The sequence below is a fragment of the Lepisosteus platostomus genome, chromosome 2, assembly GCF_059453375.1.
Source record: "Lepisosteus platostomus isolate fLepPlt1 chromosome 2, fLepPlt1.hap1, whole genome shotgun sequence".
In the NCBI taxonomy this organism is placed as follows: Eukaryota; Metazoa; Chordata; class Actinopteri; order Semionotiformes; family Lepisosteidae; genus Lepisosteus; species Lepisosteus platostomus.
Window position 1 is genome coordinate 5608235 of NC_142612.1, and position 27261 is coordinate 5635495.

The 27261-nt window shown below is 41.7% G+C and overlaps 2 protein-coding genes and 1 long non-coding RNA gene across 4 annotated transcripts in view; 1 reads left to right on the forward strand and 2 right to left on the reverse strand.

The window, feature by feature from the left end:
* Positions 1–1158: 1158 nt before the first annotated feature.
* Positions 1159–1790, reverse strand: LOC148675777 (uncharacterized). The gene is made up of 2 exons (XR_015941529.1): positions 1654–1790; positions 1159–1358 (listed from the first exon to the last, which is right to left on the reverse strand). It is a non-coding gene; the product is annotated as an uncharacterized LOC148675777 (long non-coding RNA).
* Positions 1778–23177, forward strand: gas6 (growth arrest-specific 6). The gene is made up of 15 exons (XM_088647324.1): positions 1778–2024; positions 2326–2486; positions 5386–5410; positions 6417–6479; positions 9347–9469; positions 9990–10109; positions 10466–10591; positions 11790–11911; positions 13619–13737; positions 14387–14576; positions 15082–15246; positions 16960–17128; positions 17743–17885; positions 18987–19215; positions 21916–23177. Exons 1-15 carry the CDS (start codon positions 1952–1954, stop codon positions 22080–22082), a joined length of 1995 nt encoding a protein of 664 aa, XP_088503450.1. The 5' UTR covers positions 1778–1951; the 3' UTR covers positions 22083–23177.
* tmem255b (transmembrane protein 255B) overlaps positions 23103–27261 on the reverse strand; it is a 28597-nt gene continuing 24438 nt past the window's right edge. For both annotated transcript variants that reach the window (XM_088647329.1, XM_088647328.1), the window contains 2 exons: positions 25907–26050; positions 23103–25315 (listed from right to left, as the gene is read on the reverse strand). In XM_088647329.1, coding sequence (XP_088503455.1) covers positions 25139–25315; positions 25907–26050 — 321 coding nt within the window. In that variant the 3' untranslated portion in view covers positions 23103–25138. The remainder of the gene's footprint in view (positions 25316–25906; positions 26051–27261) is intronic.

Genomic DNA, 27261 nt, shown 5'->3' on the forward strand with positions numbered 1-27261 from the left:
TCAATTTGCCTTTATTCTGGGTTATTTACTTTGATTGCAAAAAATCATACCCACATCAGTGCAATAGTCATATACTGTACTTGTACACAAATTAAAAATATGTCATTACAACAAAGTAAATGTAAGCGAACCGTTCCTGATTTTCACTGTGATATCAGACATTGGACTGAGTGTCATTACTGCACTGCCAGCACATTCAAATTTTAACCATAAGAAAAAAAGGTTGATCTGCCATCTAGACTGCATGTGAGCCTTTTCACTGCAACACAAAATGACATCAGTCATTATCCCTTGCACAGTTCACTGCTAAACGATAACAAGTAACTTTATGAACTTGAACAGTGTAGGGCCTTCTGGTTTAGAGGTAGACGTACAGTATCTGACATATGTCACATGAGCTTTTTTCTTGCAGCTGAATGCTCAGAACATTCACTCCGTTAAAGTTGCAGAACCTCCGAACCTGGTAAACAAGCATTTCAATTAAGTATATAATTATTACAGTATTACCAGTAGGACCTGGTAAACAAGTAATATAATTATAACTAAATTATTAGACCAACTACAGTATGTAACTTGAGATCTCAGATAGAATAAAAATCAGAAGACCCTCCAGATCCCTCAGCACATGAGTCTGAGACCCATGAAGGCTGACTGTTTTGGCAGTACCTTCAATAAGATCCAACTGGATTTTAAAGTTGCCATTAAAACGAACTGTAAATAAGTCCATTTAGATGTTACTAAATGCACTTGTTTGCTGTTAGTAGAAAATACCCAGTTCTTTAAACAATATTGCTCTGTGTTGACATTTTCTAGTGCTTTTGTTCTTGATATTTCATTTAATTAATCATATTAATAACTTATAATAATCATAATTAAATTACATATATATATATATCTGGAAGACCCACAACAAAATACAAAGGCGACACGAAGTCCTCTAATGTACTGTATGCTTCAGCAACATCAGCATACCGAACCTCATAGAATATCTCTCCAAAAACGTGTTTATTTACTACAGTTTGCTCCCTTATTTCTTTCTAAATGGTTCTTATTAGCTGAACATTTTTGAATGTATCAGACAGCTTTGATCTTCCTCCAGAGCTGTGATTGACACACAATAAGGAAATAATAATAAGGAATAAGGAAAGACGCAGAAACTCAGAAATTACTCTTTTAAAGTCATGAAAACATATTTAAAACATGACAATTTAAAAAAATATATATCCTGCCATTAAGAACTCGGCTGACACAAAATCCAGCAGTCATGGGTTTTTTGCAGAACCAGGAATGGCAATCGATACATTTGTAAACCGACACAATGCAACTCCGGGTCCAAAATTGTTGCAAGACGGCGTAACCTTCAAGGAGAAAGGTATAACCAGGCGTCAGATTAGTTTGGCGGTAGACAAGTCAAAACATTACATTTATTTAAAAATAAATATATATATATCTTAAGTCCTTTCAGCTCAGCTAAAGAACTGGTTAACGGACGCAAACATCAAATTGTCAGGCTGCGTTATTCTTTCGAGCAGTTTTACAAGGGACATTTGCCATGAGCTACACGCAGTGTTTTAAGTCAGAAGCCAGCAAGAACGCGTTCGATTTAAGCTAAAATGGAGGTTATGAGAGAAACTGCTTGGCAGCTCTACGTACTGTATGTGCACTGAATGTCTGTTTCTCGCTCCCAGCCTCACACCCCCGGTCCGTCGTGGGGCTGCCGAGGCGAAATACACAAGTGAAACACAATTGCATAGGGAAGTGCGCTGCAGTGGATGCAGTGTTGTTGTGGCGTGTGGCGTGCGGATGGAAAAGGGCTGTGCGCTGAATTTTCGGCAGCAGACACCCCCGCTGGGGCAGTGAATGTCCTCACTGTTTGTATCTGAGCCTGCCCAGCGACTTGGCTGCTACAGTCAGCCGAAAGGGAAACTTTCCCAGTCTGTCACAAACAAACATGCCGCCGACCTCCGCTGAGCTGTTATCGGTTTGCCTGCTGTTCGTCCAAGTCTTCCCGGCGTCTTCCCAGTGTAAGTAAACAAGCTACACCAGCATTTTAACGGCCGAGGTGTCGTTTTTAATGTAACGCAAGTCAGACAGTTGAAATTAAATACGCTCAGTACAGAGCATCTTTTTTTTTAAAGGAAATCGTTAGTTTTACAGTCTGTATAATAACAGGAGAAGCGATTCGAAACGTTATTTAGCGACTGCTTGCCTGGATTTGTTGCACAAATGTGGAATAGCTGCGCCTATGAAATGTATGGGCATTAATGCATTGAAATGTATGGATTTATGGATTTCCACCCGATTCCAATCTCCCCCCCACCGCAGTTGCGTTGTCTCCAGAAGAGGCTAACCAGTTCTTGAGCAGACACAGGCGAGCGAATCACGTTTTTGAAGAAACGAAACAAGGACACTTGGAGCGAGAATGCGTGGAGGAGACGTGCAGTAAGGAGGAAGCCCGAGAGGTGTTTGAAAACGACCCCGAGACGGCAAGTATTGACAGTCCGGGTTATTGCCTGCGTGTCTGTCCTGTGCTGCTGCGGTTCTCGTCACTCGGGACGTCGTTGGGCAAAGCCCTTCACCCAGACATCGCACAAAGCTGCATCTTGCACCAGTGGCAGTCAGTGCGATGTGTTTGGAACCCAGTAACACTTTTCGTCCCGCTTGTTTAAACCTGTAATTTCTGTGGTGGTGTTTTTGCACAGCCCTCATTTGCACGCTGCAGCGTCAGCCCAAGCGGTAGGATGGGTTTTCTTGTGCTCGAGTCAACTTCATTCATCTGCGTTCCCGGTTGCCGGTGTCGCCACGGATAAACCGCGATCCTGCAAGTTTCCGATCCCAGTGATTTATGATTGGGTTAATGTCTGCTAGTATCTAACCGCTCCTGCCGAATTTGTGCACGTCAAACAAACTTTAGACGAGTGAAAAAGCGAGCTGGACTTGTATGGTTTTTCTTCCAAAACTAATTTATGAGGCAAAATTAATTATTGACATGCCTGTAAGTGTTGTTCGGTTACTTTTGTATTTCATTTTACTTTATCTTGACAACATCAAGACAAATTGAATGATTAATAGTTCACAAAAACTGTAACAGTACTTCTGACACCTGGCTTCCTAATGGCCCGTCTTGTTTAAATGATGTGAACATTAATACTGTATATGGAGAAATGTAGTGGCATTAATCTGGCCTATATAGAGCAAGGATGGGCACTCCCCTCCCTGTGTAATAGTGCAATATTGCTATTGTGTAATCACACGCAATGGTTTGTGTACTATTAATCATTCCATTTGGTCATGGAGGGCTGGTGTGTCTGCAGTTCTTCTTTCCTCTTCAAAGCAGCCACTGAGCTAAACTGGGAGAAGCTGTTGAATTGGTCCCTTTAAGACACTAGTCGTCTGAGTGGGTTTCTTAAGGGCTGATCTTTAACGTAAACCCATGGACACCGAAGGTCTCTCTCCAGGACCAGGGTTGTCCATCTCTGATCTACAGATTCTACAGTGAGCTGTGACCTCCTCACATTATACAGGGTTACTGCGTCCTTCGAGAAACATGATATTCTCTTAACCTCCTTGACCTCCTGTTTTTCATGTGCCATTAAAAAGAGACCCGGGTTTAACATTGCAAACTCTGTGACTTCTTATCTCAGACTATTGCTTTCTTATCACTGAAGGCTGGTACACGGGTACCTAATCTTTGTGAAGTATTTCACGTGAACCAGGGCTAGGAAAGCAGTGCAGAAGAAGTGACGTTATCTATCCTACCCAAGTCAGTGCAACAATCATACACTTGTTCAGAAATTAAAAATACATCACCACAACAAAGTAGATGTACGTGAACTGTTCCAGATTTTAACTGTGATATCAGAAAAATGAACTGAGTGTCATAATGGCATATATGGCATTACATTGCATCTGGGAGACTAGTTACGTTCGAGCTGGGGGCTTTACCAAGGGGGTGAACACACGCTCTCGGGTCATTTCAAGGAAGAGCAGGCGCTAGGGTCGTGGATTTTGCTCATGGAATGTTGTTGAGCTATTAATCCGCAGAGGAGTAGGCGAGGAATATAATTTGTCGCCACATTTTTGTTTCCCACCAAAAAGGGGAACTTTACCTAATCAGGGTTTTGCCAACAGCAAAAGGAATGGGGGAGAGGGGGAGGTGAACATTTGTTACTGTTGGACTTTGATGTTTATGTTTAAATATTTAGTTATCTTTGACAAGAATCGCTTAGAAAGATACTAGAAGATCTATGTGCATGTGTACTGCATTGTTTAAAATGCTGTACCTTCTTTTTTTTTACTGTCTAAATTATAAATGAATGCATGAAGATTTAAAAAAATTGCAGCCCGGATATTGCTTGCCTCAGTATTTTCTCTTTCAGTGTCTGCTGAGGTCAAGGAGATCTTCCTGGGAAATATTTGGAAAATCTCCAGGTGATAACCTCTGGGCATTAATGCAGTTAGGCTGCAGCAGTTGCTGAGCAATACAGCGTTCTTATGTACAGTTCACATAGCTAGTCATCTTTTATTGTTAAAGAACAAAAACAGACAGTCTCCATGAACAGACAGTGCTCCAGTGGGATTTCATGTAAATATCAAAAAGGACTGGGATAATATATTTTCAGTTATACAGTTGTTGTTGTTGCAAAGAATAACATGGAAAAATATTTGAACGGTGCAAATATGTATATTTATATTACCTGCGAATATGTACATTTTCCCTGGAATATTAAACTATGGACCTAGGCTTAAACATTTCATTTACTGAGTCAGAGGTACAGAACAAGGCTTTCTTATAGTAGTGCTGTGCATAAATTAAGGAAGTATTTGTGGAAGGGCAGACACTGACAACATTGGTTCTATTTGGAATGAAAAGCTGACTAAACGTTATTGCAGTATGTTAAAGAGGATGTGTCTGTCAGCCAGTTCCAATTGAACTCCTTTCTTTGAAGGAGGATAGTTGACACGATTCATAGGGCATTTATGAAAGCTAAAAAGTGCATGATATCTTGCTGGTTAATGGATATGACTTTCACCTTGCGCATTATGAGATCAGAGCCCATGACAGGACATTTCTAATGGGTTTGAATGTCAGCTTTGATAAATTCCACTCTTAGTAAGAACACGGTGAGAGTCATTTTTAATTGCATGTCTGCAGCGCTAAAAACTGTTTACAGTGTCCTGAAATTTGTGTTCTTATTGATTTGTGAGGGACACCAGGCTGTTTCCACCCGCTGAGTTCGATTTGCTCTAAATGTAATGTTGACTTCTGGACTTTGACGAGGCTTTTAAAGAAGGAGTATATTACTCATTTCCTTCGCACATGATTACAGAATAAACAGGTCACTAGTCTGGGTCTTGCTTTAATTTTTCCTTTTTTCCTTACAGGAATACTTTTTTCCAAAGTACTTAGGTAAGTATTTTACTTTTAGTCATGCATTAGTAATTTTAACATTTATCCCCTTGCTCACTTTGAAACAGCAGGTTAAATTTAATGATGGGACTGTGCTGTTTTTTATTGTGGACCTCAGTATGAAGGCAACCAAAATAGTTTTAAAATAGTGCATGGTGTGTAAGCTTGCTGTACCAGTGTGGGCCTATGCTTTGAAAACTAGACCTATTTCTTTCATGACATGTTTGTTGAACTCTGAGTCTACTTTCTGTTTTGTAATCTTGTCCATTTCACAAACAGTATGTAAGTACAAAAATATTTCATTGATTGAATCAAGTTGAACAATTCCATGATACTGATTGGATCTTAAAAGCTTTTTGGAGCACAGCGACATTTCCTGCAGTGCTGTCTAGCAGGTCACTGTTGTCTCTGGTGGACTTTAGTAAAAACTAGATAACAGTGGAGTCTGGCTAAACTGTAGCTAAACTGAACCAAGTTTTGCAATTCTGTTGCATTCCTTTAATTTTGGTGTAAGCTTCAGGAGATTCTTCTACTTTTCCGTCAATGTAATCCTAACAATCAGAATTGTAGATTTTAGGCTGAAGATGAGAAGCAAAAGATGAGTTACCAATACATACTGTACAGCATTAGGTTTTTAAACTGTGTGATGGAGATTAAATTGATTCTCTGAAGGAGCACCACAATTGAGCAGGACACAGTGTATATCTGCTGTATCAGTGATTGTACTGATAAAAATTTAAAAAATCTGTTTCAAAACCACACATGCCAAAGCCTGGGTGGCTGGATTTAAAATGATTCACAATTCTTAAATATCTTGTCCAATCTGGTGTCTTGGCTATGTCTGTCTCCCTAGGTGGCTTGCCAAGCTAAAAAAAATGGAAGGAAATTATTACAAAAACAAGAATGAAATATACTTTCATATATTAGTTTCATAAGAATGAAACTGTTCGTTCTTACGCTCAGTTTACTAACATTTGAATTTGGATTTTTTTTGTCTGTGCTTCAGCTTGCATTAACAAGTTTGGAAATTCACAAAGCAAGTCGCAGGATTTCATCACTTGTGTACACAGTGAGTATCTTGGAATTAAAGCGTTTTTCTGCAAATACATCATGAGGAGTGTTTATGATTGATTATGATGGCCTGAATTTAAACTAATATGTGCAGAGAGACATTAGAATCCTGTCAAATGCTATTGCTCCCAGTACTCAGGTTGCATTTTTATGCGTCCCAATATGTATCCATGTTCTGCAGACTGTCCCACTGAGAAGAAGTTATTGACTTCATGGACATGACTGTGTCCTTGTGAAAGTTGTTTTGTTGTGAGAGTGAGAAATAAGCTACTGTTCTGCCTAATGCTATTGTTAATCTGTTTAGCAGATTCCCTTATCCAGGGAGTCTTACAAAATACAATGACTGACAAAAACACCCAGTAGAACACATTTGTATTTACAATACATATAGTACAACACCAAATTGGGAAGACTGCACATGAGCCCTTGAGGTCCAGTGCTAGCAGTCTTAGCTTATACATTTGTACTAATCCTGCCTTCTGCCATCAGATGTCTACTATACTGATATTGCTTGCTTCATTAATGTGATTCTTTGCGGTAGACTACACTAAATGTAAAATAAATTCAGTAGAACTAACTGGGGAGCACAGATATGGTTATGTGTTAAAAAGAAGTTAGGTTACAGCTGTGGATATCCAGTAATTAAAAATCCCTTTCTTCCTGCGCTTCAGTTACTGTAGTCTGAAGGGTCTTTTAAACCCAGGAGGAAAATGGATTAAACATGTCCTGCAGTTACTGGGCTTATTTAATTGAAAGTGAGCTTAAAATGTAAACACAATAGTTCAAGGTGAAAAATAGAGTTCATCAAGTCATTTCCTGGAAGGAGCTCTTGAAGACTCCTTCAAGCCTGTGTATAAAACAATGTTTTTCCTCTTATCCTTTTTATAAATACGCTTCACTGTAGATACCATTTGTGTCCTTGTGTGGTTCGTTGTTCATTCTAAAGAAGTGTAAAGAGTTAACTTCATCAGTGCCTTCGAGGAGTTTGAATACTTAAATCAGATACCTTGCAGTTTTCTCCTTTTTAGACTGAAAAGATTTGGTTCTTGTACAATAGCTTGTCACTGTCGAATATTTCCCTTCAACCCTGGAATGTCACTTGTGGTACTACAGTAGCTAATGACATCACTCCAACATCAGCATTCGCCCCTCCAGCAGTACTTGGTTATCCTACTCATTCATGTGCTCTGGTTGTATCTTTTACTAGTGTTGCTCTTCAAGTAACAATATCCGTAAAGCAAAGCTCTCTCTTCTAAATCCATGTTAACTAGGATCCTGTTGCCGCACAGATGATCCTCCAGTTTAGTTCTAATAATTGCTTCCATAACGTTCTATGTAGAAAGACTTTAAGAGTAATAAGTACTTTCATCGCTTACATTAACAAGCAGTATTCCAGTACATGTGTACTACTCCTGTCTTGAATTGCTGTGAGAAGGCTTTTACTAATTGCCCATTTCCTTACGTACATTTATTAGCATAACATACTGTATAGTACTGGACGTGTAGAGCTCCCCTCGATGCTAATATTATTTCATATAGAACTTTGCTTTCATGATGATTTTCTTGGTCTCAAACACCCGAGTGGAATATTCTTTTAGTTTTACATCAGCCTGTGTCCGAGTTTATCTCCAATTCACCTTATTTAACTATTTTTCTGTTGTCGTCCTGGAAAACGGGATTTGATCTGTTCTGCAGTATTCTGTTCTGGCTCTTGGTTTCCTACTGCCTATACGTAGTGTGGTGAAGGTTTGTTATGAAATATACTTCAGCTATTGAGTAAGGAGTGCAGCAAAAACGTGTGGGCTTGTTTTTTTTTTTAGATACCTCCAACAGCTGTGGAGCTTCATGAAAAGCTGTACTTTCGCCCGTTTTCCTGAAATGTAGCACATGACTTTCCCTAAATGAAGCAAGTCAACTATGCAAATCCGAATTCCGTGAATACCCCTATCCTAGAGCTGAAATAATTGTATCTCTAGGGCTTTTAAGTCAGTGTCTCAGTGCTCTTGTTTTCAGATTCACAGTATAAAGCCACAAAGCCGAGATTTAAAGCTTGGATCTGAATCAGTGCGTAACAGTAGAAAGCATTCCAAGCAAGCAGATACTTGACTGCTGTTGTCCTTCTGATTGTATCTGGAAGTTCTTTGGGTTGCTTTCTTGTTCAGTGAGTTTTAGGAGTGTGTTGCGTTGGCCCTCTGACATGCAAGTCTGCACTTGTTAGTGTATTTTACAAACCTCTGAAATGGGGATTCACAAAATTTGCTTTGCTTTACTTTTAATTGTCCCACTGAAAGACACCTGGCTGGCTCTTGTGGGATCAACTTCCATGCCAGGTGTTTTCAGTAGTTGTCTCTCTTTTTTTTTACTGTAGTTTAAAGTATTTTTTTCGTTTCACTATTATGATATCGACTATTACAACACAGGGTGGCAATGGTTGGACTCAATACTGGAAGGGTGTGGGTTCAGATCCCAGGTGTGACAGTGCTGTCGCACCCTTGAGCAAGACGATCGACCCAAATGGTTCCAGTACAGTTGCCAGCTGTATACACTGGCGCAAATCTAAGTTGCTTTGGATCAAAGCATCAACCAAATTAGCAACACGCACACATGATTTAAAAATCCAGTTTCACAAAGTAAAGGAACGATAACATTGTAACTTTATTTCAGTTTTTTTTTGCTTAGTTACTTGCTTCTTCTGCAATTATATTAGTTTGTTGTATGGCATTTAGGGAGCCACACCTGGACAGCCTGTATGCACGTATGGATGGAGCACATTAACACTGTACCAGGGTTGAAAATCTGGATCAGTACGTCAAGTGAAGGGAATATGTCCTGGCATCTCCTGTTCTGTTGTTCTTTTTTTCCCAGATATTCCGGATCAATGCTCCCCTTCACCATGTAACCCAAGGGGCACAGTACGATGTGAGGACAAGAAGGGAGAGTTCCTGTGCCACTGTTTCACAGGCTGGGCTGGAGCCCGGTGTGAGAGAGGTACCCTGTCTCTCAAATCGCTACCTTCATTTCAGTTCAAGTTCAAGTTTGTCTGTCCAGCCATATACAAGTATACAGAGCAGAGAGATCTCGTTCTCCAGGTCTACGGTGCGAATACAGACAGACACTGACAAGACAATGCTATAGACAGTGTAGACATAGACATTTCTGACAGGGTACATACAGTGCAATGTGCATAGTGCAATTTACTTTACAGGATTGTGCAAAGAACAGTGCAGTGTAACTGGGAGTTGATCTTGAGTACGGTTATTTGAAAATATTTTTATGACAAACGCAGGTGGTGAAGTGCATCTGCTAAGCAGGACAACATTTATCATTACAAGAAGCAGCTGATATAATCCGAAAGAGCACTTTCGGTAGTTTTTATCAACTGATTCAGGGAAGCTGATAAGCAGGCATAATTACTGCATTGCTAATGTCCAGTTCGAAGGCGAGGTCAGAAGGAAGGGTCAGTCTGTGTGTTATTTTGTTGTGCATTGAATGTTTCTTTTCTCAATAGATGTAAATGAGTGTGACCGCAGGAATGGGAACTGTGAGCACCTTTGTTCCAACACCCCTGGAAGCTATAAGTGCTCCTGTAAGCTTGGATATTCCCTTACAGATAGGCACAGATGTGCTGGTAAGGACCTTTGAAAAATCTTTGCTCAACATTTGAAGAGCAGGTATAGCATTGGTATTGTATCTACAGTAAGTAGGTATGCTGTACATTTATGCAAATGATATGACAGAACTCTTTGAAAAAAGTCATACTGAAGTTTTTTTAGTAGTTAAATATAAATAAATGTGTCTATCTGTGTTTCAGTCAACAATGAAATGTATATACCGTGTGTTAGTGTATCATGTTATGTTGGGGTGTCCTGTCCTTGAGAATATAAAGGATCTTTACAGTTCACCTGGTAGCTTTTAGATTGCATTAAAGAGAAGCAAATTGCAAGGTGGGTATATTAAAAAAACAAAAACACCTTTTTTTCCCAGATGTGGATGAATGCAGAGAAATCCCAGGTGTCTGTGGAACGGCATGGTGCAAAAACCTGCGGGGCTCCTATCAGTGCCTTTGCGATGAGGGATACACGTACGACAACGTCACAAAGTCCTGTCTAGGTGCGCCTTTTCTTCTGACCTGATGCCAACAAAGAATAGTAGAAAATGACTAGTGTAAATACTGCTTTATAGATGAGCGTTCGCTCCGATTATTAGATGGTACTGTGGTACTGTACAATGTCATGCTAAACTTTTCATTTTCAGAAGAGCTAGCTTTTTATTTTTAAAGAAACGATGGTTCTTGCCTAACCCCTTGTTTTGATAGTGGATGGTTGATAAACATGTAACAGAAACAGAGCTACGCATCTGTTTTGCAAGCTGCAGCAGGAGCTCCTTGTTTTATGTAGGCGTTTGAGGAATAAACTGGAATTTCATATTCGATATGCTGCGTCTTCCTCTAAACGGCAATCTAGACTTGGCATTTCTCAATAGGCTACATACCGTAGTTTAACATTGACAACACTGTTTTTTTATTTTTGTAAACGGGGAAAAGTTGTTCTTTCAACTGGGAATCATTTCACTTATGTGATGAAATTAAAATTTATGAACAAAAAGATGAATCTTCTCGCATTTAGTGTCATGTTGGGTTTCGGTGTTACCAATACCTTTGAAAGGTCATACTTGATTTGGAATTATTTTATTGGTCACATGGCTTGATGTGCATTACAGAGGTAAATCGCCAATTATCAATTGACAGTTTCTTTTTATCCTGTTTATACTGTAAATCCTGAGTTTAGTGGAAACGGCTTTGAAATCATTGGAAGTGCTACATTGCTCAGTGACTTACATTTTGAAATTCATTACAGTGATCTCCAAAACGTAAAGGAAAAACAGAAAAAAGCAGATTTCTCAGAAAAGCCTAAAGGAGTGTTGTGAATATCGAGGAGCAGGAGATTGGACGCACAGCCTTTGAAAATAGAGACAAACTGCAAAGAATCAGTTACAACCATGACGTGTTAAAGAATCCTAAAATCAAGCAGTAAACTTAATTATCAAAACACCTAAAAAAGGATATGATCAATTCTTAACTGGAAAAAGCCATTTTTTTTCTTTCTATCCATCAATAATATGAAAGTGGAGGTAAACTGTCATAACATTCTTTTAAGGGATTTTGAAAACTTTTCTTTTGCATGTGTTTACCTTTAGGACACCAGTGTACAGTATATACAGACCAACACTGACATAAGACTACGACTTATTTGTGGCAAGTTTTATTTAACGTTTCAGATACCTCGTCAATTTGCTTGTTTTGTTCCAGATGTGGACGAGTGTGCAACAGGAGTCTGTTCAGAGATGTGTGTAAACACACCTGGGACCTATCAGTGCTACTGTGATGGAAGAAAGGGATTGAAGTTAGCACAAGATTTGTCAAATTGTGAGGTACCTTGATCTGAATTTTTTTTTTGCTTTTTGAATGACGGTACTGTTTCCATTTAAATACTGTATTAGAAAAGCACATCTGTGTTCCTCAGTTGTATGGAGTTTGTGTTCTATATTCCATATCAGCTGAACTATTTTGGCACAGTATACTGCATGGACTAACCCTAAAAATCTGTCCAAGAATGGTCCTCTTTGACATTTTGTCTGATGGTAAAAAAAGTGCATGGAGTTCCTTTTCGACTTTCACTGCTCATATTAAACATTATTTAACTGTACGTATCATTCATGTTCACAGTGGCATAGTGAAACGCACAGTCATGTTGTTCATACAGTACATGAAGTGTGCGTGTTCTCTGTCGGTGTAGTAGATAATAAAGCAGCGACAGATTTTTGTGAAATAAACCCAACAGCATGCAGATAAACAGAGGCAGGCAGGTGAGCAGCTGTATGAGCAAACACCAGGCTGATTGTAGCAACAGGACCAAAGGACCGGAAGTAAACCCAGTGAAGAAAATTAAGGTCAAAGCAGGGCCCAGAATTCAGGAAGCAATCTGTGAGAACTTAGGAACTCAAGGAGAAGCTTTAGATGTAGCAAACTGCCAGCTCGAGGCTGATGTAGTCTTGAACCACCTGAGGCGGGCGTGATGGATAATTGCCTCCAGGTGGTACAAGGCTCCTGTCAAATTAATTACCACAGTGACTGGCACAGTGTCAAAACTACCGTAATATTGTAAACAAGTTTACTTTCCAATTTAATGCAACAAACATTGGAGTTTATGTAATTTTAACATTGTGCATTATGAGTGAATTGTAATTATAATCTGGATACTACATTAATGAATGAACCTGGCACTTTTATGTTTTTTTTTAAATGTCTCACATACTGTATATTCCTTTTCATTATACCTCCTTCTGAAAGCTAAAATAAGTCTCTGTGTGCTTGTTAACTTAGTTTGAATCATCAGCATTAGTGAGGGTTCATTGTACAGAAGGACAATAGGAATTCACCAAGCAAAGGACCTGCCCTGCAGTGGTATTATAACGAGTGCTGCTTCTCCGAAACCTATTCAGCATGAACAGCCAGATTTTATTTTTTAGAGTTTTTAAACCCCAGTGCTGGCACGTGACTACATCACGGAACACATTCAGTAGCTTGACGAATGTGATGATTACAGACCTGGAGACCCACAGTCACACACTACAGTAGCATGAAGGCTGACCACTGCAAAGCCACCCCTGCTCTGCAGACCACAAGCTGCGGCTCCAGCCGGCGTGGAAACCGCTGTCACAGCAGCGTGCCCTGCCATGCATTGTCCTTCACATCAGAACAAAAGCATCAGTTTCGGGGGATTACACTGACACGGGACACAGAAATGGAGCTAACCTCACTCTGTTAAAGTGTGGTCCCTAATGACACGCTGGTGCAAAATGAAAGCTGTTTTGTGGATGAGCAGCTGTGTTTCTGAAAGTGAATCTGTGGTTTAATGTCTCATTCTTCACATTCTGTGGACTGAACTGCTTATTATGTTGCAACTACAACCAGTAAACTTTTATTGCTTAAGCCATTCCAAGGTTCTTTGAGCTGAAAAGGGAATCTTTATTTTTCAAAATAGCACTAACTTTAATGTATGTAGCACCCAATAAACAAAAAAAGAGATGACTAGTTTCTGCCCATGGTAGTGTCACCATTTTTCTGTCTGTTTTCAGAGCATTGAACCATGTGTGCCCCTGAATAACGAGAGAAACTCAAAGTCCCTCTACCTAGGCAGGATGTTCAGCGCTGTCCCCGTAATTAGGCTGCGTTTCCGGAGGAGAGTGAAGATTGGGTGAGCAATGTGGAGGACGTTTTTTCTTCTCTGGATTGGACCCACTGACACATGGAGTGCTTGCATTCCCTTCCGAATTGAAAAGTACTCCATGAATGTGTTCAGTTCTCAAAGCTGTGGTGTTGAGGTTAATTAATTTTGCCTCTCATTTTGGGCATGTTTTTTCCCCCAAAAAGTTTTAATTTCCAAGGAAATATCTTTGTCAATACTGTTCACTTCCCCTTATCCATGTGTTACGCGTGAACTAAACCCAGGGAGACTTCAACTTCTTGAACAATTTTTATTTACACTGATTTGAGAAACTTACAAGGCTTCGGCCTTAGACTCCTTTCAGACTAATTTGTGCCTTGATGTTTACTCTTCTTTGATTGATTCTTTGAAACTGTATTAATTGCTAAAGCAGGAACATATTTTTTGTGGAAGAAAAACAACTTTGAGCTGAATTCAAATTTTATTTGAAATATATGGAGTCTGGAGTATACTCATTGTACTGGTTTCAGGGTGCTACTGAGCATATTTACATTTTGCATAAAACTGTCCATGATAATGAAGAGATTTCTAGTGTGGTGTGTGTGTGTAACTTGCATTTCTGTGGACATCACGGGGTGTGGGCTCCAGTGATCTCACCAGAAAAACCTCCTACCTTTAGGTTCACAGCAGAGTTTGACTTGAGGACGTTCGATCCAGAGGGGGTCATCTTCTTCGCTGGTGGCCACTTGAACAGCTCATGGATCGTTCTGGAGCTGCACCAAGGGAAGCTGCAGCTGCAGCTCAAATATGGGCCAGTCAGCCGTGTCACTAGAAGTGGGGCAAAGGTGAATGATGGACTTTGGCACAAAGTGAGTACGGTTTTCAGATCCCACCCGTGGGATAAGTGTGCTGTGTGGGAGAGGTTCCCACCTGGCTTTGTGTTCCATTTTAATCAAGTATCTCCCTTTAGCCAGTCCACTGCAGGCCTTAGCATGTCTGGAACATGTCAGGAGTAGAGCACCTGCTGCTGTCCTGATGCCAGATCCCCTTCACTGCGTATCAGTGCAGCACAGCCGTCCTGCTGTCCTTGTAGTTGCTCTTTAGGAAGAAAGCTCTGGTTTCTTGTATATGCATTCAAAACTCTACTAATTCCAGATTATGTTTTCACTCTGGACTGGCTGTTCTAGGAGGCAAAAAATGCAATGCAAAGGCATTGCTAACTCAGTAGACAACCACTTGTTCCTGTGCTGATGTTAATTATCCTGTGTGTGTTTTTGCACACAACCACATGATTATCTATTTCTACTCTTAATATTGTGTGTATATTGGGCCTTTTGATTTATGTAAATTATATTCTTGCACTCTTCTCCCTAGATTTCTGTGGAAGAGCAAGGGAAGAACTTGATTATTAAAGTGGACAGGGAGGCAGTGATGAAGATCGCAGTGAATGGAAACCTCTTCACCCTAAAGAAAGGCTTGCATGAGCTCAATGTCACCGTTGGCGGAGTTCCTTTTAAAGAGGGAGAACTTGCAGAGATGGTAAGTGTGGACTTTTGTTCAAGGCCTACGGTTAGTCATGTAATATGAGGATAAGTCAATAAGTGAATTAGTGAATGATCCACCAAATGCATTTTACGGGTTTCCATTTGGCCAGACAGATGTAAATGCTACAGTGCAACGTTTCACTGTAAAGTGGGATTGGGAATGTGGTTTTCCAAACCGAGGTCCTTATTGCAGCCGTCTGTGTTAGTGGGCACATGCAGTCATGTTGCACAGTGAGCTGTGCAGTTCTGGATCTCTCTCCATCGAATTATTTGCATTGTATGTGGTGAACACTTTATAGAAATTCACTTTTTGATTTGTCTTAGTTGAGTAAAACCTAAGGAGTTCAAATCTTGATCCTGCCTTGTCTGTGCAGTCAAGTTAAATGTAGCTTTACACTAGTTATTGCTAGAGCCCCTGTTTATTACATAGGGAATGTAGAGCGCGCTGTAAAGAAGTGAGTATGGGCGCTGACCTCTAAACTACCATGGATTCATGAGAGGATTCATATTGTAAAGAAAGATATTCCTCCATATAGGTTGCAGGGAGTCTGAATCTTTTGGCAGAAAGCAAGATTGTGTGTCTGGTTCCATTCACTAAGACAACTGATGATGATGTATCTGCTGACTCCATCAAAACTCATTCCTGATTCAAACCAGTTGTTTCAGCCCTGGTACAGCGTATTTTACTCCATAGACAAAAAGCCCATTTAATCCCTTAATAGCAAAAGCAGCTACCCTTTCATGCCAGCCCAGGGCCAGTTTCTCTGCCAGCCTTTGGTTTTACAGCAGTGAATGGAAATAAATTTAACGATGTGATATCAGCCTGCAGTACTGTCCGGACATAACGAGCTTTACAGCTACCCACAGCCCCAGTGTGCCAGGAAACCTGAGTCACAGCAGGGTTCTGTGAGCTTCCTCACGGCACTGGTACAATAAGAGTTTATCCACACGAACAAAAGGGGCATTGGGAAATTATAATTTTATACACTGATGTTCCCTACTGTCCTGAATGTATAATAGGAAGCAATAACGATAGTGTATTCCTGATGATCTTTTCTCAAAATTAAACGAATAGCTATATGACACGGCACCGTTTGAAAAGGCTAGTTAGCAAAAATCAAGAGTACGCTACACATTCCTCTGTTGATTACCTAGTGCTTCCAGATAGGGACTTGTGCAATATATTTTTATATTTATAATGTGCAATACAACGTTTTGTGTACTGTTCTGTTTTTTTTTTAGTATATTCTGTACTGTGAGCAACTCTTTTTAGTGCACTTCTCACCGATTGTATTGAATGTATTGTATTATTGTATAATTGTATAAGTGTTGACTGTGTTAAGCTGCTGTTGCACTGCAATTTCCCTCACGGGATCAATAAAGTATCTATCTATCTATATCCTCAGACAAGTCATGGGGGGAAAACATAGGTGAGTGAAACTATGATATTAACCTTCTTGTTACCTGCCTGCCTTGCAAGGGTAATGTGGCTCCATCAATACTTCCATGAGCTGAAGGTCAAAGCAGTTTTTTCATAGAACCGCGTTCCCAACTTGCGAGTGAGGTTGCTTACGAATTTGTCCTGCAAATTCAAGTGAATTTGCTACTGCTGTCGTACGTGCTGCAGTCGAAAACTGATGTCCGAGAGTACTCGGAGTGGGCATGTCCATCCAACTGCTCCCTGCAGTAATGGCACTCCTTGCTGTAGATCAACCCGCGTCTGGACGGGTGTATGAGGGACTGGAAGTGGCTGACCGGAGAGGATACGTCCATCGCGGAGACCATCAGAATGAACGAGAAAATGCAGTGCTTCTCGCAGGAGGGCAGGGGCTCCTACTTCCCCGGCAGTGGCTTTGCACTGTTCAACGTCAGCTATGGTACGCGTCTCTGCGGTCGATACAGTGGGGCTGTCTCTGTCCGACTCTGGGTGCAGAACTTGGCAGTGAGACCCGTCCTCCTAGTCTTGGCAAAGATGACGCATTCTTCAACCTTTGCCAGTTTTATTTCTCCCCACTTTGAAGTTCTTGAATAAATAAATATCATTAGTAAGGCCTGTCTATTTTTGCCAAGAGTTTGTAACGTCCAAGACATATTTTTATAGTGATGTTAGGTTTGCAGGACTTCAGAAGCCAATTGAAATGAAAGTATTATATACAGAATATCAGGCACATGGGTGGCATTGCTGCCTCATAGCACAGGGGCCCAGGGTTCATGGGGTGCTATCTGTATAGTTTGTTCCCCCCCCCCCTCCACAGCCCTAAAACATACAGTTAGGTTAACTGGCTCCTTGGGAGAATTGGCCCTAGGTGGGAGCTGTTCAATGTTCAATGTCCAACAACTTGTAAAACTTCAGGTTCGAAATAAAATAGGCTTTTTGCAAAGCGCATTATGAAATCGCATTGCTGTGTGAACTGTACACACTTTTTACATGTCGAGATACTTTGTGCTCGATGTGTCATATCTGGTTTTTGAATGTCGCGTGCTCTCCTAGGTGCAAACTGGTCTGTGAGTTTGGAGTTGACCGCCCTGCCCTCCTCCAGTTCGGGAGTGCTGGTCGCCATCGTCAGCGGTGACCGAGTTCTCCTGTCCGTGGCTCTGACTGACTACCACCCCGGAACGGGTCTCAGGCAGCAGGTGAGCAAGCGCCTTGGTACTGTCCTTCCCCCGTCAGTGCCTTGGGCTTCCTGCCGGTGCTTGGCCGTGTCAGATACACCTGTCTGGTGACAAGCCTCCATGTAGGGGCTGCCAGAATGGCGGGGTGCAGGTGAGCCTTACTGCGGCTTTAGCCCCGGGTTCTTCGTTAGCCAGCTGTGGTCGGGATTCCCCGGATCAGTGTTTTTGTCTCGCTGTATGACCAGGATCCCCCTTGGGGCTTGCTTGGCTCCTGTGATCCAGCATGTTTTCGGTCAGGTGTACCCTGCTCCTCAGGCCAGCGCTGGCTCTGCTGTAGGACGCTGTGAAGCCTACAGTGTGCCGGATAGCAGCAGCGGTTATGTGCTCGTTTGCTCCCTTATACTTGTTCTTAGCAGTGGGTTATTTGAGTAAGATCTAGGGAAATTCAAATTTAGAGAGATGTACAGAAATGGCCATAACTAATGATGTCATATGTGATATGCACCGCACTACAGCTATAACAAAGTGTTCTTGGAAAAAGAAGTTGTGAAACTGTCAAATGTAAGTTTCTATATCTTTTTCCTCCTTGAATAGCCTTGTGCTGGAAATATGCCAGTCCTTTTATTTGTTGTTTGGAAATCAAATTTGATTGAATTGAAAAATATTTAACCAATTGATCAGATGAATTCTACAACACTGCCAAAGAATGCAAACAGCTGCAGAGTATAAATGTATATTTCAGTTAAACCTATAGTATCTTTGGTCAGACTGCTTGATGTCTGAAAAAGGGTGGTGGTATCTCATATCTGAAAAATCTGGGTAGTTTTTCGCTGCTCATTTGAGATTTAGGTTTTGTTTAGTTTTAGAATTTATTATACATCTGTGCTTTGGAGCCAAGTTGAGTACAGTAAAGAATCACTGCAAAGTTTTGACGAGTCTTGGCCAAGGTCAGATTGGCTAGGGAGTGCAATTACTGGGAGCGTTTGCAGTTCTGCAGTGTGCTTCACACAGATTGATGGTGTGCGTAGTGTCTCGGTGTCTGTCCGTTGTAAGTGATTGTGACAGGAGATGAAATGTCGGTGATTTTCCTCGCATGATAGTTTTTCGCCTCTTGTGTTTCAGCATGTGCTGCTGTCGATGGCCGATGTTATTGTTTCCAGTGTTCAGATGAGGACGTGTGACTCTCAGCCGCACGCAATCAACGTCACTGTCGGAAATAATGTCGCAGTCCTGGAGGTGGACAGAAGGAAAGGACGAACTGATGTCAGCCCGGTTCAGCTGGGGGAACGTCTCTCTCTCCTTGACAGAGAGATGCAAGGTCCTGTCAGCACCTACATAGGGGGCCTGCCAGGTGAGCTGGACTGCCTGTATACACATTTACACACAGAGTATTCTTCCCTCTTGGTGTTCAAGCAAGTGCAGCTTATTCGCTTTTCAAGGAAAGCAAGTCTGGACCCCAGCAGGACAGTGTAGTTCCATCCTTTGTGCACTCTGTGTAATGCCTTTAGTATATTTCACAGCTCCCACTGTTGTGGGATAAAGCTTTTTCTGTTGCACTGCAACAGGTTTTCTAAGCGTTGAAGGAAACTGCAAACAGGCACTTCCTTCACTTTCATAGTCAGTCTGGGCTCGGGTTGCAGACTGGCTCCCCCTGCAGGACTTAAGGAGACCTGCAGAAAAACATGCTAACTGTCCTCCAGCATTCTGGGTTGTCCGCTCTAGCCCTCCAGCAACTACAGGCCCAGTAAGCTGGACCTGACTGGTTGAGCTGAAGTCACATGTGTGACTTGGACGGTGTCATGGAAATTAAAACGATTGTTATTCCACCCTTGAGTTTGCAGTGTCACTCTGCAGGTCCTTGGTAGCTTTCAGCTCCCTCAGTGGTGCATCTCGTCTGTTCAAAATCAAGCATGTCCCACTTGGTTTTGGAAAGTTCAGGCTCAGCAGGCATCTGCTGAGAGCATCTGCAACTAGGAAATCAAAGACCATCTCCAAAGGACAGATTTCCTCTCTCCTTTACTGAAGTATATTACCTTGTAACCATCTACCAACTGCTGTTTGCTGGCGTGAGGAGAGATATCCTTTGGTTAGTTTTAATTATGATGGGATTGGTAATGCTGATGTAAGAACCAGAGTCTTCCACCATACTTTCTCCATTGAGAAAGATGTTTGTTGGCAGGTTGCCCCAGACAGCCACTAGCCTGAAAGACACACCCGTGGCTATCGCACAAGCCCCCAGCCATGATTATTTTAAATTACAAGTGGTAACTCTTGAGGCCTTTTAGAAGTGATCAGTTTTGGGAGCTTCATTGCTTATGAAGCAGTTCAACATGTCTACATCAGAAAAGGGATCAAAGCTGAAACTCACCAGGGGCTCCCACTTCGAACTCTTCCAGATGTGAAAGACCTGTCTGTAAAGAGGTTTAGTAAGGGATTATAACTGGCAGGTCTCCTTCCTGGAGCTGCTGCTGCTCTGTGCTTCACAGCTCTTGCTCAAGGCTTCTTTCAGGGTTTGGCCTGATTTACTGCTGAAGTCTGCGCTAGCTCCAAGCTGTCATCGTTATCCTTCCTCTGAAAGGTGTCCAAAGCAGTGGCAGCAGAATCCTCCATGCATCCCTCTCCTGTCAGGCTGCTGTCTCTTCCCGTGCTCCAATCCCAGTATCCCAGTTCTCGTGCCCGGTGTAACACGGGCTTTTCTTGGGCTCGATCAGTATTGGAATGATAAACCCACAGGTGAGGTAAAGCGGAACTGGAAAAAATGAAGCTGGTCTATGAGCTCCAGTTCTTGCTTGTAAGTCTACTCTTTGCCATTGGTGGCAGTGTGGTCCAGAGTATTTGGTGACAGTAGGCTGGCTTGCTTGCCTTTGGTGCTGCTGTCTGGGATGTGAATCCCTTTTGGGACCTGACTAAAGAGCTTTCAGAAGTGTATCAGTAGCCTCCAGGTGATTTTCCTGCACATACAGCTCAAGAACGTGCAGCAGATGGGACAAGGGCTGTGCAATGTTTATGTGGGGTATATCTAGGTATAGGACCTTTTGGAGATGAGGCAACATGCTTGTTTTCAGAGCTTGAGACCAGGATTCAAGTCCCAGTTAACTACCCCCTTAAATTTCAATGTAACTAAACATAACCTGAAATTTAAAAAATCAACACCATAAAACTGAAAGTGTACCATTTGTTTTGAAAGATTAGGTATTGTCAATAACAGGTTAGAAAGAAAACTGAAAGCAGGAAGACCACATGCTCCTTTTTCACTTTCAGAAATATGAGCATTGTTGAAGTATTTATGTTTTAAAAGCCAGTCATTTCTCTTCACAAACTTCCAGTCTGGTAAATGGGAATGTGTAAGTAAATCAAGACTAGTCCTAATCGTACAAGACAAAAGCTCAGATTGTCATTCTCTGTGTAAATTGTAATCAGATGATAGGACAGTTTATTGCTGTGTATTGCCAGCTTTAAGAAATATAATTCACAGACTTGATGAGGATCTGCTCGGTGAGTTTTATCTGACAGATTACTGAAATGTAGTTTGAGGAAACATTTGAATGAATTTGAGTAAATAAGAATTTACTCACAAATTCTGTGTACCAGAGAAGCTCCTGAACTTAAATCATCCCTGTTCAATGTTCAGATTCCACTTTAACATCTCAGCTGTTTCACTGCAGCAGGATGAACATTTTAAGATTTTTAGCTCTACACAAACCAAGTTAAAAAAATCCATGAGTTTCTGCTGAAAAGCTATCAACTTACACTGGCCTTGTGCCCAGTACACTCAGAAACCATATGAAAATAAGTTAGAAATGAAAGGCAGCCATTTCACTTAGAAAGCTGCTCTTCACACATGTATGAGTCTTTCATGCATTTTTTGCTTAAAACAGCTGGTTTATTGGGCGCATTTTCATGCAGGGCTCAAGGTCTTCACTCTGTCCTGAAAAGCAGGTTTGACATTGAAACGATGGGTTCTCAGAATGACGCAGAGGGGCAGGCAGGTTGTTCTGCTTGAGGAATGGAGGTCCATTTCCTTGCTTTCCTCTTGTGTTTTTTTCTCCAGTGGATGTGCCCGTGATCTCTACCCCGGTCTCTGCTTACTTCAGTGGCTGCATGGATATGCTCATCAATGGAAACGCTGTGGATCTGGATGAAGCTCTCTACAAGCACAGCGACATTCGTTCGCATTCCTGCCCTTACGCACTAGAACCCCACTTCTCTCAGCTTTAGCCAGACCCCCTCTCCCCCAGTGTTTGTGGTTCATATTCTTCAAACTGATGTATTTTATTTATACTAGAATATTTACTAGAGCACTGCACCGATTTCTGAAGAGCTACTGATAAGGTTATCTGCAGGAAAGATTATTTTTGCTGTAATATATGTGTAAATATTTCTTATCGAAAGGTTTTAAGCACGTGGTCTTACTTTTAATAAGTTAAAACACCTAATGCAGGGCAGCCAACAGCTGTGCTTGGGCTGTAGTGGCTTCTGTAGTGGAGGTTCTGCAGTGGCATCATGAGAATGGCGGGGAGGGGAGGGTAGCACTGTGTTTTTTTCAAATAAATGCTAGGTAATCCCAGTTACATTATCCCAGTATAACCTCAGCCTTTCCGTGATTGTTTTTAAAAATAATTTTCTGCAATCTATAATTTTACTGATCTTGTGATCTTGAGGGGCTCAGCAGTACCGCGGTGCCGCCAGTCTAGGGTCCTTCAAACACTGCTGTGGCCTCACATCCTTTCAAGTACTCTGAGGGTTATTTAACATTCTGCGGTTCACTATGTCAAGTCCGGGGGGGGTTTTGCTGCTCATCCCTGTGATGATTCCGACTGAATTCCAACACGAAACGCCCTGAAAGGTGGGGGAGACCTTTTCGGCATTGTGGGTGGGAGTGTTCATTTCTAACTGTGCGTTTACAAATGTAATATCTCTGGATTTCACGGCAGAACTGGCTGGTCACAACCTACCACCTGCTGAGTTCATGCGGGCCCGACGCCCTTGGCCGGAGGAAATAAGAAAGCGGTCTTGCTGCGCTCACCATTCTCCTGTTTCCTGTAGCTCCCTGCACTCCCATGAAACTGTTTTGTCCTCCCCACTCACTACTGCAGTCATACTGTTACCATTCAGATTGCTTCGGGATTCCCTTGTATGTGGGCTCTCGGATATTTCCCTTTGAGAAACCTGTATTGTTTATTTTATATCTCCTTGCTGTAGAACACCCGATATGATCTTTGTCATCGAGGTGAGTGATACTGTATGGTGTTTTTTTTTTACATAAAGCATTGGTAAGTGAAACTGCATTGAAAATAAACAGTTAAAAGGTTATGATTGTGCATTTGTTCACCCTGGGGCAAGGAGAGAGCTTGGCGCTCCATACTGATTGCAGTTTTCCCATGTTTAACTGGTTCTACACTTGTTTCTCTAACCAGCGTACAAGAGAGCCATTAAGGAGATTTTACATTTCTGTGAGGTTTTTTTACACCATTTTACAAAAGGCTTAGGCTTCTGTCACATCAGGAAAGGATGTGAGTTCTTTTTTTTTTTTAAAAGGCTGCCAATTCAGCCAGTCAGCCCCCACCCATGATGAGGCACACTGGTTTGTTTGTTCCCAAAGCATGTAACTTTGCTTGACAGTAAATGTCAAGGTTTAGGTAATGGCGAGTATTTGATTCTTCAAAATCTTTAAAGTATGGTAGCAACAGTGCGTTCTAGCTTAATAACCGAGATGATTACCTGAAGAAAGGATGTAGCTACTTTCTTTCCTTTACGGGGAAAAAAAGTCATTATCTGCTGATAGCCATTCTCCTTGTTCTGTTTACAATAATTTGCTTTGTTACATCCAACAGTCAGCAAAATACTATTGAAATCCACATAAAAGCTTGAATTTTATTATAGCAGTCAGAATTCTGGACAACATTTGAAACGTGGAAGATCAACAGGAATTCACTGGGAACTACTGTAACGGCAAAGATTCAGTATTGCGGGTCTTGCAAACCTTTAGTTTAAATCTGCTCGAGGTCATGAAAGCCATCAGCTGAAAATTGCTCAATGCTTAAATAGAAACAACTGGAAGTGTGAAATACAGTAGATTTCCTTTGGGCGTAAAATGGCACCGCTGTTCACAGTGACCACTGACGTATTTCAATCATGCGGTATGATGATTAGAGACGGAGCCTTGACGTTTAGGATTTATTATTCTAATTTATTATTTTTTTCTGGAAACTGTTTGAGATCTCTTTGCTTTATTTTTCCATTAAGAGTACAGAACAGTTCAATCGAAATGTGCTTTATTTAAAAAACAACAGCAGGAATGTAGAATTGGGATGCCTTCTAGAAATAACCTCCAGATTTATCTTTATTGTTTGATTTCTCAGTTTCTGCATCCATTAAAGTTTTAAAGGGCACCTTGGGGCCTGTTCTCAGAATGGGTCCCCTACTCTGCAATGCAATGTTGTGGTATTTTAAGCAGCTGTTAAAGTTATGACATAACGAGTCTGCTTTCTTAGTTGCTTTATTTAATGTGGTGCCACCCAATTTACTCTTGGCCTAGCTGAACAACTCCGTTTGCTGTGTAATACACATTGCAAAAATTAAATTTTCATTCAATATTTTAAGATGTTTACTTACAGTTCGAGATTAATCCACAAGATTTACTTATTTTGTGTGTGTTCATTACACTGAAGGGTATTCAAGTCATAGCAAATCATCATGTGGCATATCTTAAAATGAGAAAATACAGCCCCAGTCCCAATATACACTTTAATGTAGATTTAAATGTAACACTCTCACAGTCAAAACCAAATTTGAAGCCAAACACCACAGGTTAGATTCAAGTTTATGATTTTAAAATATTTACTATTTTGAAAAGGGTGCTTTTCTTTTGCTGCTGTTCTTTATGGGACAGTTGCATTCCCGGAAAAAGGCCGCAACTGTTGAACGTGATGGAGCCTAATTGTAAAGATTTAACTGAGCTGAAATATCCCAGTTTTCGTGACGTGATCTAGGACCGTTCTGTATGGGAGGTATAGTGTAAACTGAGTGGGCCAGCGGGGCCTACCTTGTGTCGGTTACCGCGCCAACAGAGCCCTGTGCTTTAGGGGACATCTGGCGGGGTCTTTAGCATGCAGGCTCTGGGACAGGGAAGGAGTCTGAGAGCCCCACTAAGAGAGAGGAGGCTTGGAGTCGGCTAGGCTGCCCACATGAGAAGTGAAATGGTTACTACACAGGCCACCTGTGTGTTCAGGACACGGTTACCCTCCAGTCTTCCGAAACGTTGGCGGAGGTGCTCAGGAGGCATAAGGAGGCGGTTTCTCGAAAGGGTTATAGGAGGGCGCGTACAGAGACGGCGCGTTGGGCGTCAGCATGTAGCCGGACGAGGCCTGCGACGAGGCCTGCGACGGGGCCTGGCTCTCTTCGGGCAGGGAGGCCTCAGAGGAAGCCGGGGGCTGGTAGTTGCTGTGGTGCTACGGGGAGGAGAAAGGACAGACATCAGAGGGCCGTCGCCGATGGCCACCAAGACTTCCAACATTCCAGGGGCTGTGATACAATGAAAACCGGACATGGAAAAACAAAACGGCCCCAAGTGTCTGTCATCCCCTAAAATAGCAGGGTGTGGGTGTGTGAAATAAATCAAATGAGTCGGTCTAGCCAAGGCCCCCAAGGACTGTCCTGGAGACACCCAGAATTAGTTTTTCTGAACGAGTAACGCACATCATGTTTTAATAGAAGTCTGGAATAATAATCTAAGTATGAGACAAGCAGTGTAAGATTTATTGAACGCTTGTCGGCATGTTGAAGTTGAGATAAGGCTATATCTGAAGGTAATTATCCTCTTCCCCCCCCGGCCGTTTTACCGAGTTCCCATGGCCTCGCGGTAGCGCAGAGTGATTGCCAGAGAAGCGAACACGCTTCAGTGTTTCTGGCAGTGATCCCTTCAGGAGGTGGGACGAGATCTTCAGCCATCATAACGACGACAACAAAGTGAATGTCTGGGGGCATGCCTGGAGGCCCACGGCGCAGTTTGGGCCCAGCGGCCGACGCAGGTGGCGTGGTACCTGCAGTGGCAGAGGGTAGTTGGGGTAGGCAGGCAGGGCCTGTCCGGATGGGCAGAATCCAGCGTAGGTGAGGACGTGCTGGGTGGGGTTGTACAGGATGTGAGGAGGAGGAGCCGAGCTCTGGGAGGCCTGGGTAGCTGGGGTCTGCAAAATGAACCAGAAGCATAAGCGATTAACCCTTTCTTCCAAGTACGCACTTAGTGGGGACCAAGAGTCCTTTTATCTCAAGGCCCTTTTTAAAAGTGATGTGGCTTGTAAAGCTGAGCCAGAATATCATATAGGACGTCACAGGATATAACATCACAGGAATGGGACTGTTTGTTAATATACAGTTGCTGATAGCACAAAATGTGAGAAAAGTCCACTACAGGGCTAAGGCAGATTCAACTGGCATTACGCATACTGTAAATGAAAGTTAATTTCATTAACCTTAGTTTCATTACGTTTAATTAAACTTAGTTTCGCCTATCAGAAAATAATGTTAAACACGCACGCGTCTGAAGTCAGTATGAGGAACTGTGTTTCTCTGGTCTTAATGATTATTAGTTACTTGTGTTTTGCCTGGCCTAGTAATTAAAAATTGAAATTGTAGTGTGCATTCAGAATGTTTTTGGTGCTGTAGTTTACAACACAATGTACAATTTCTGCTAGATGAGCACACACAAAATAATATTTTGTCAACAAAAGAAGTTCAGAAGCCCTCCCTAAGCTATTTCTTCATTCACTTTTACATCAGTGAAGGGAAGCTGATATAACAGCCAAATCAAGCACCTTTATTAAATATCTTTAATCTCACCAACAGCATGAAACAAAATAAGTGACACAGCTCAGTTGCCATGGTAAAATAGTTGATTTGGTGACTTGAGAACCCCCTGAACTGCACAGTAATTATTGTCCACTCTAATAAATCTTCAGTCTGTCATTAATATAATGAACTTAGAGGCACATCAATGGGTTCCTCTAAATTAATCAGTGCCAGTTTGGAAAATATTATTTCAGTCACGATGTTGCACTGCCGTTAGAGCAGCTCTGATTAACAGCTGATGCAATCTTGATACAGGAACCGAACTGCACTCAGAGCCAAAAAAAGGACTTGCTTACTTGGTTCAAAATTATCTGTAAGTCAAAAATGTGTGGGTGTTCTGAATTGTTGTCTCTTAATATCTCCGGGATTTTGTTTTCCTTTTTAACATCACTCCATTTGTGAGGAGCAAGCTTCTTGTGGAAGACACATGAATGCCTCCCCCCCAATTCTGTGATTCTTAAACTTCCCGATAAAGTGCCAAAGTGTGTGGTGTGCTTTAACACACAGACTAATCTCATCTCATCAGCTAAGGGCCATTAAGGACTTTCTT

Bases quoted from the DNA above. Each gene is read 5' to 3' on its own strand.
- gas6 (XM_088647324.1), top strand. From the start codon at position 1,952: ATGCCGCCGACCTCCGCTGAGCTGTTATCGGTTTGCCTGCTGTTCGTC. The intron at 9,470-9,989 runs GTACCCTGTCTC...TTTTCTCAATAG, and splicing joins TGGAGCCCGGTGTGAGAGAG to ATGTAAATGAGTGTGACCGC. The intron at 11,912-13,618 runs GTACCTTGATCT...GTCTGTTTTCAG, and splicing joins AAGATTTGTCAAATTGTGAG to AGCATTGAACCATGTGTGCC.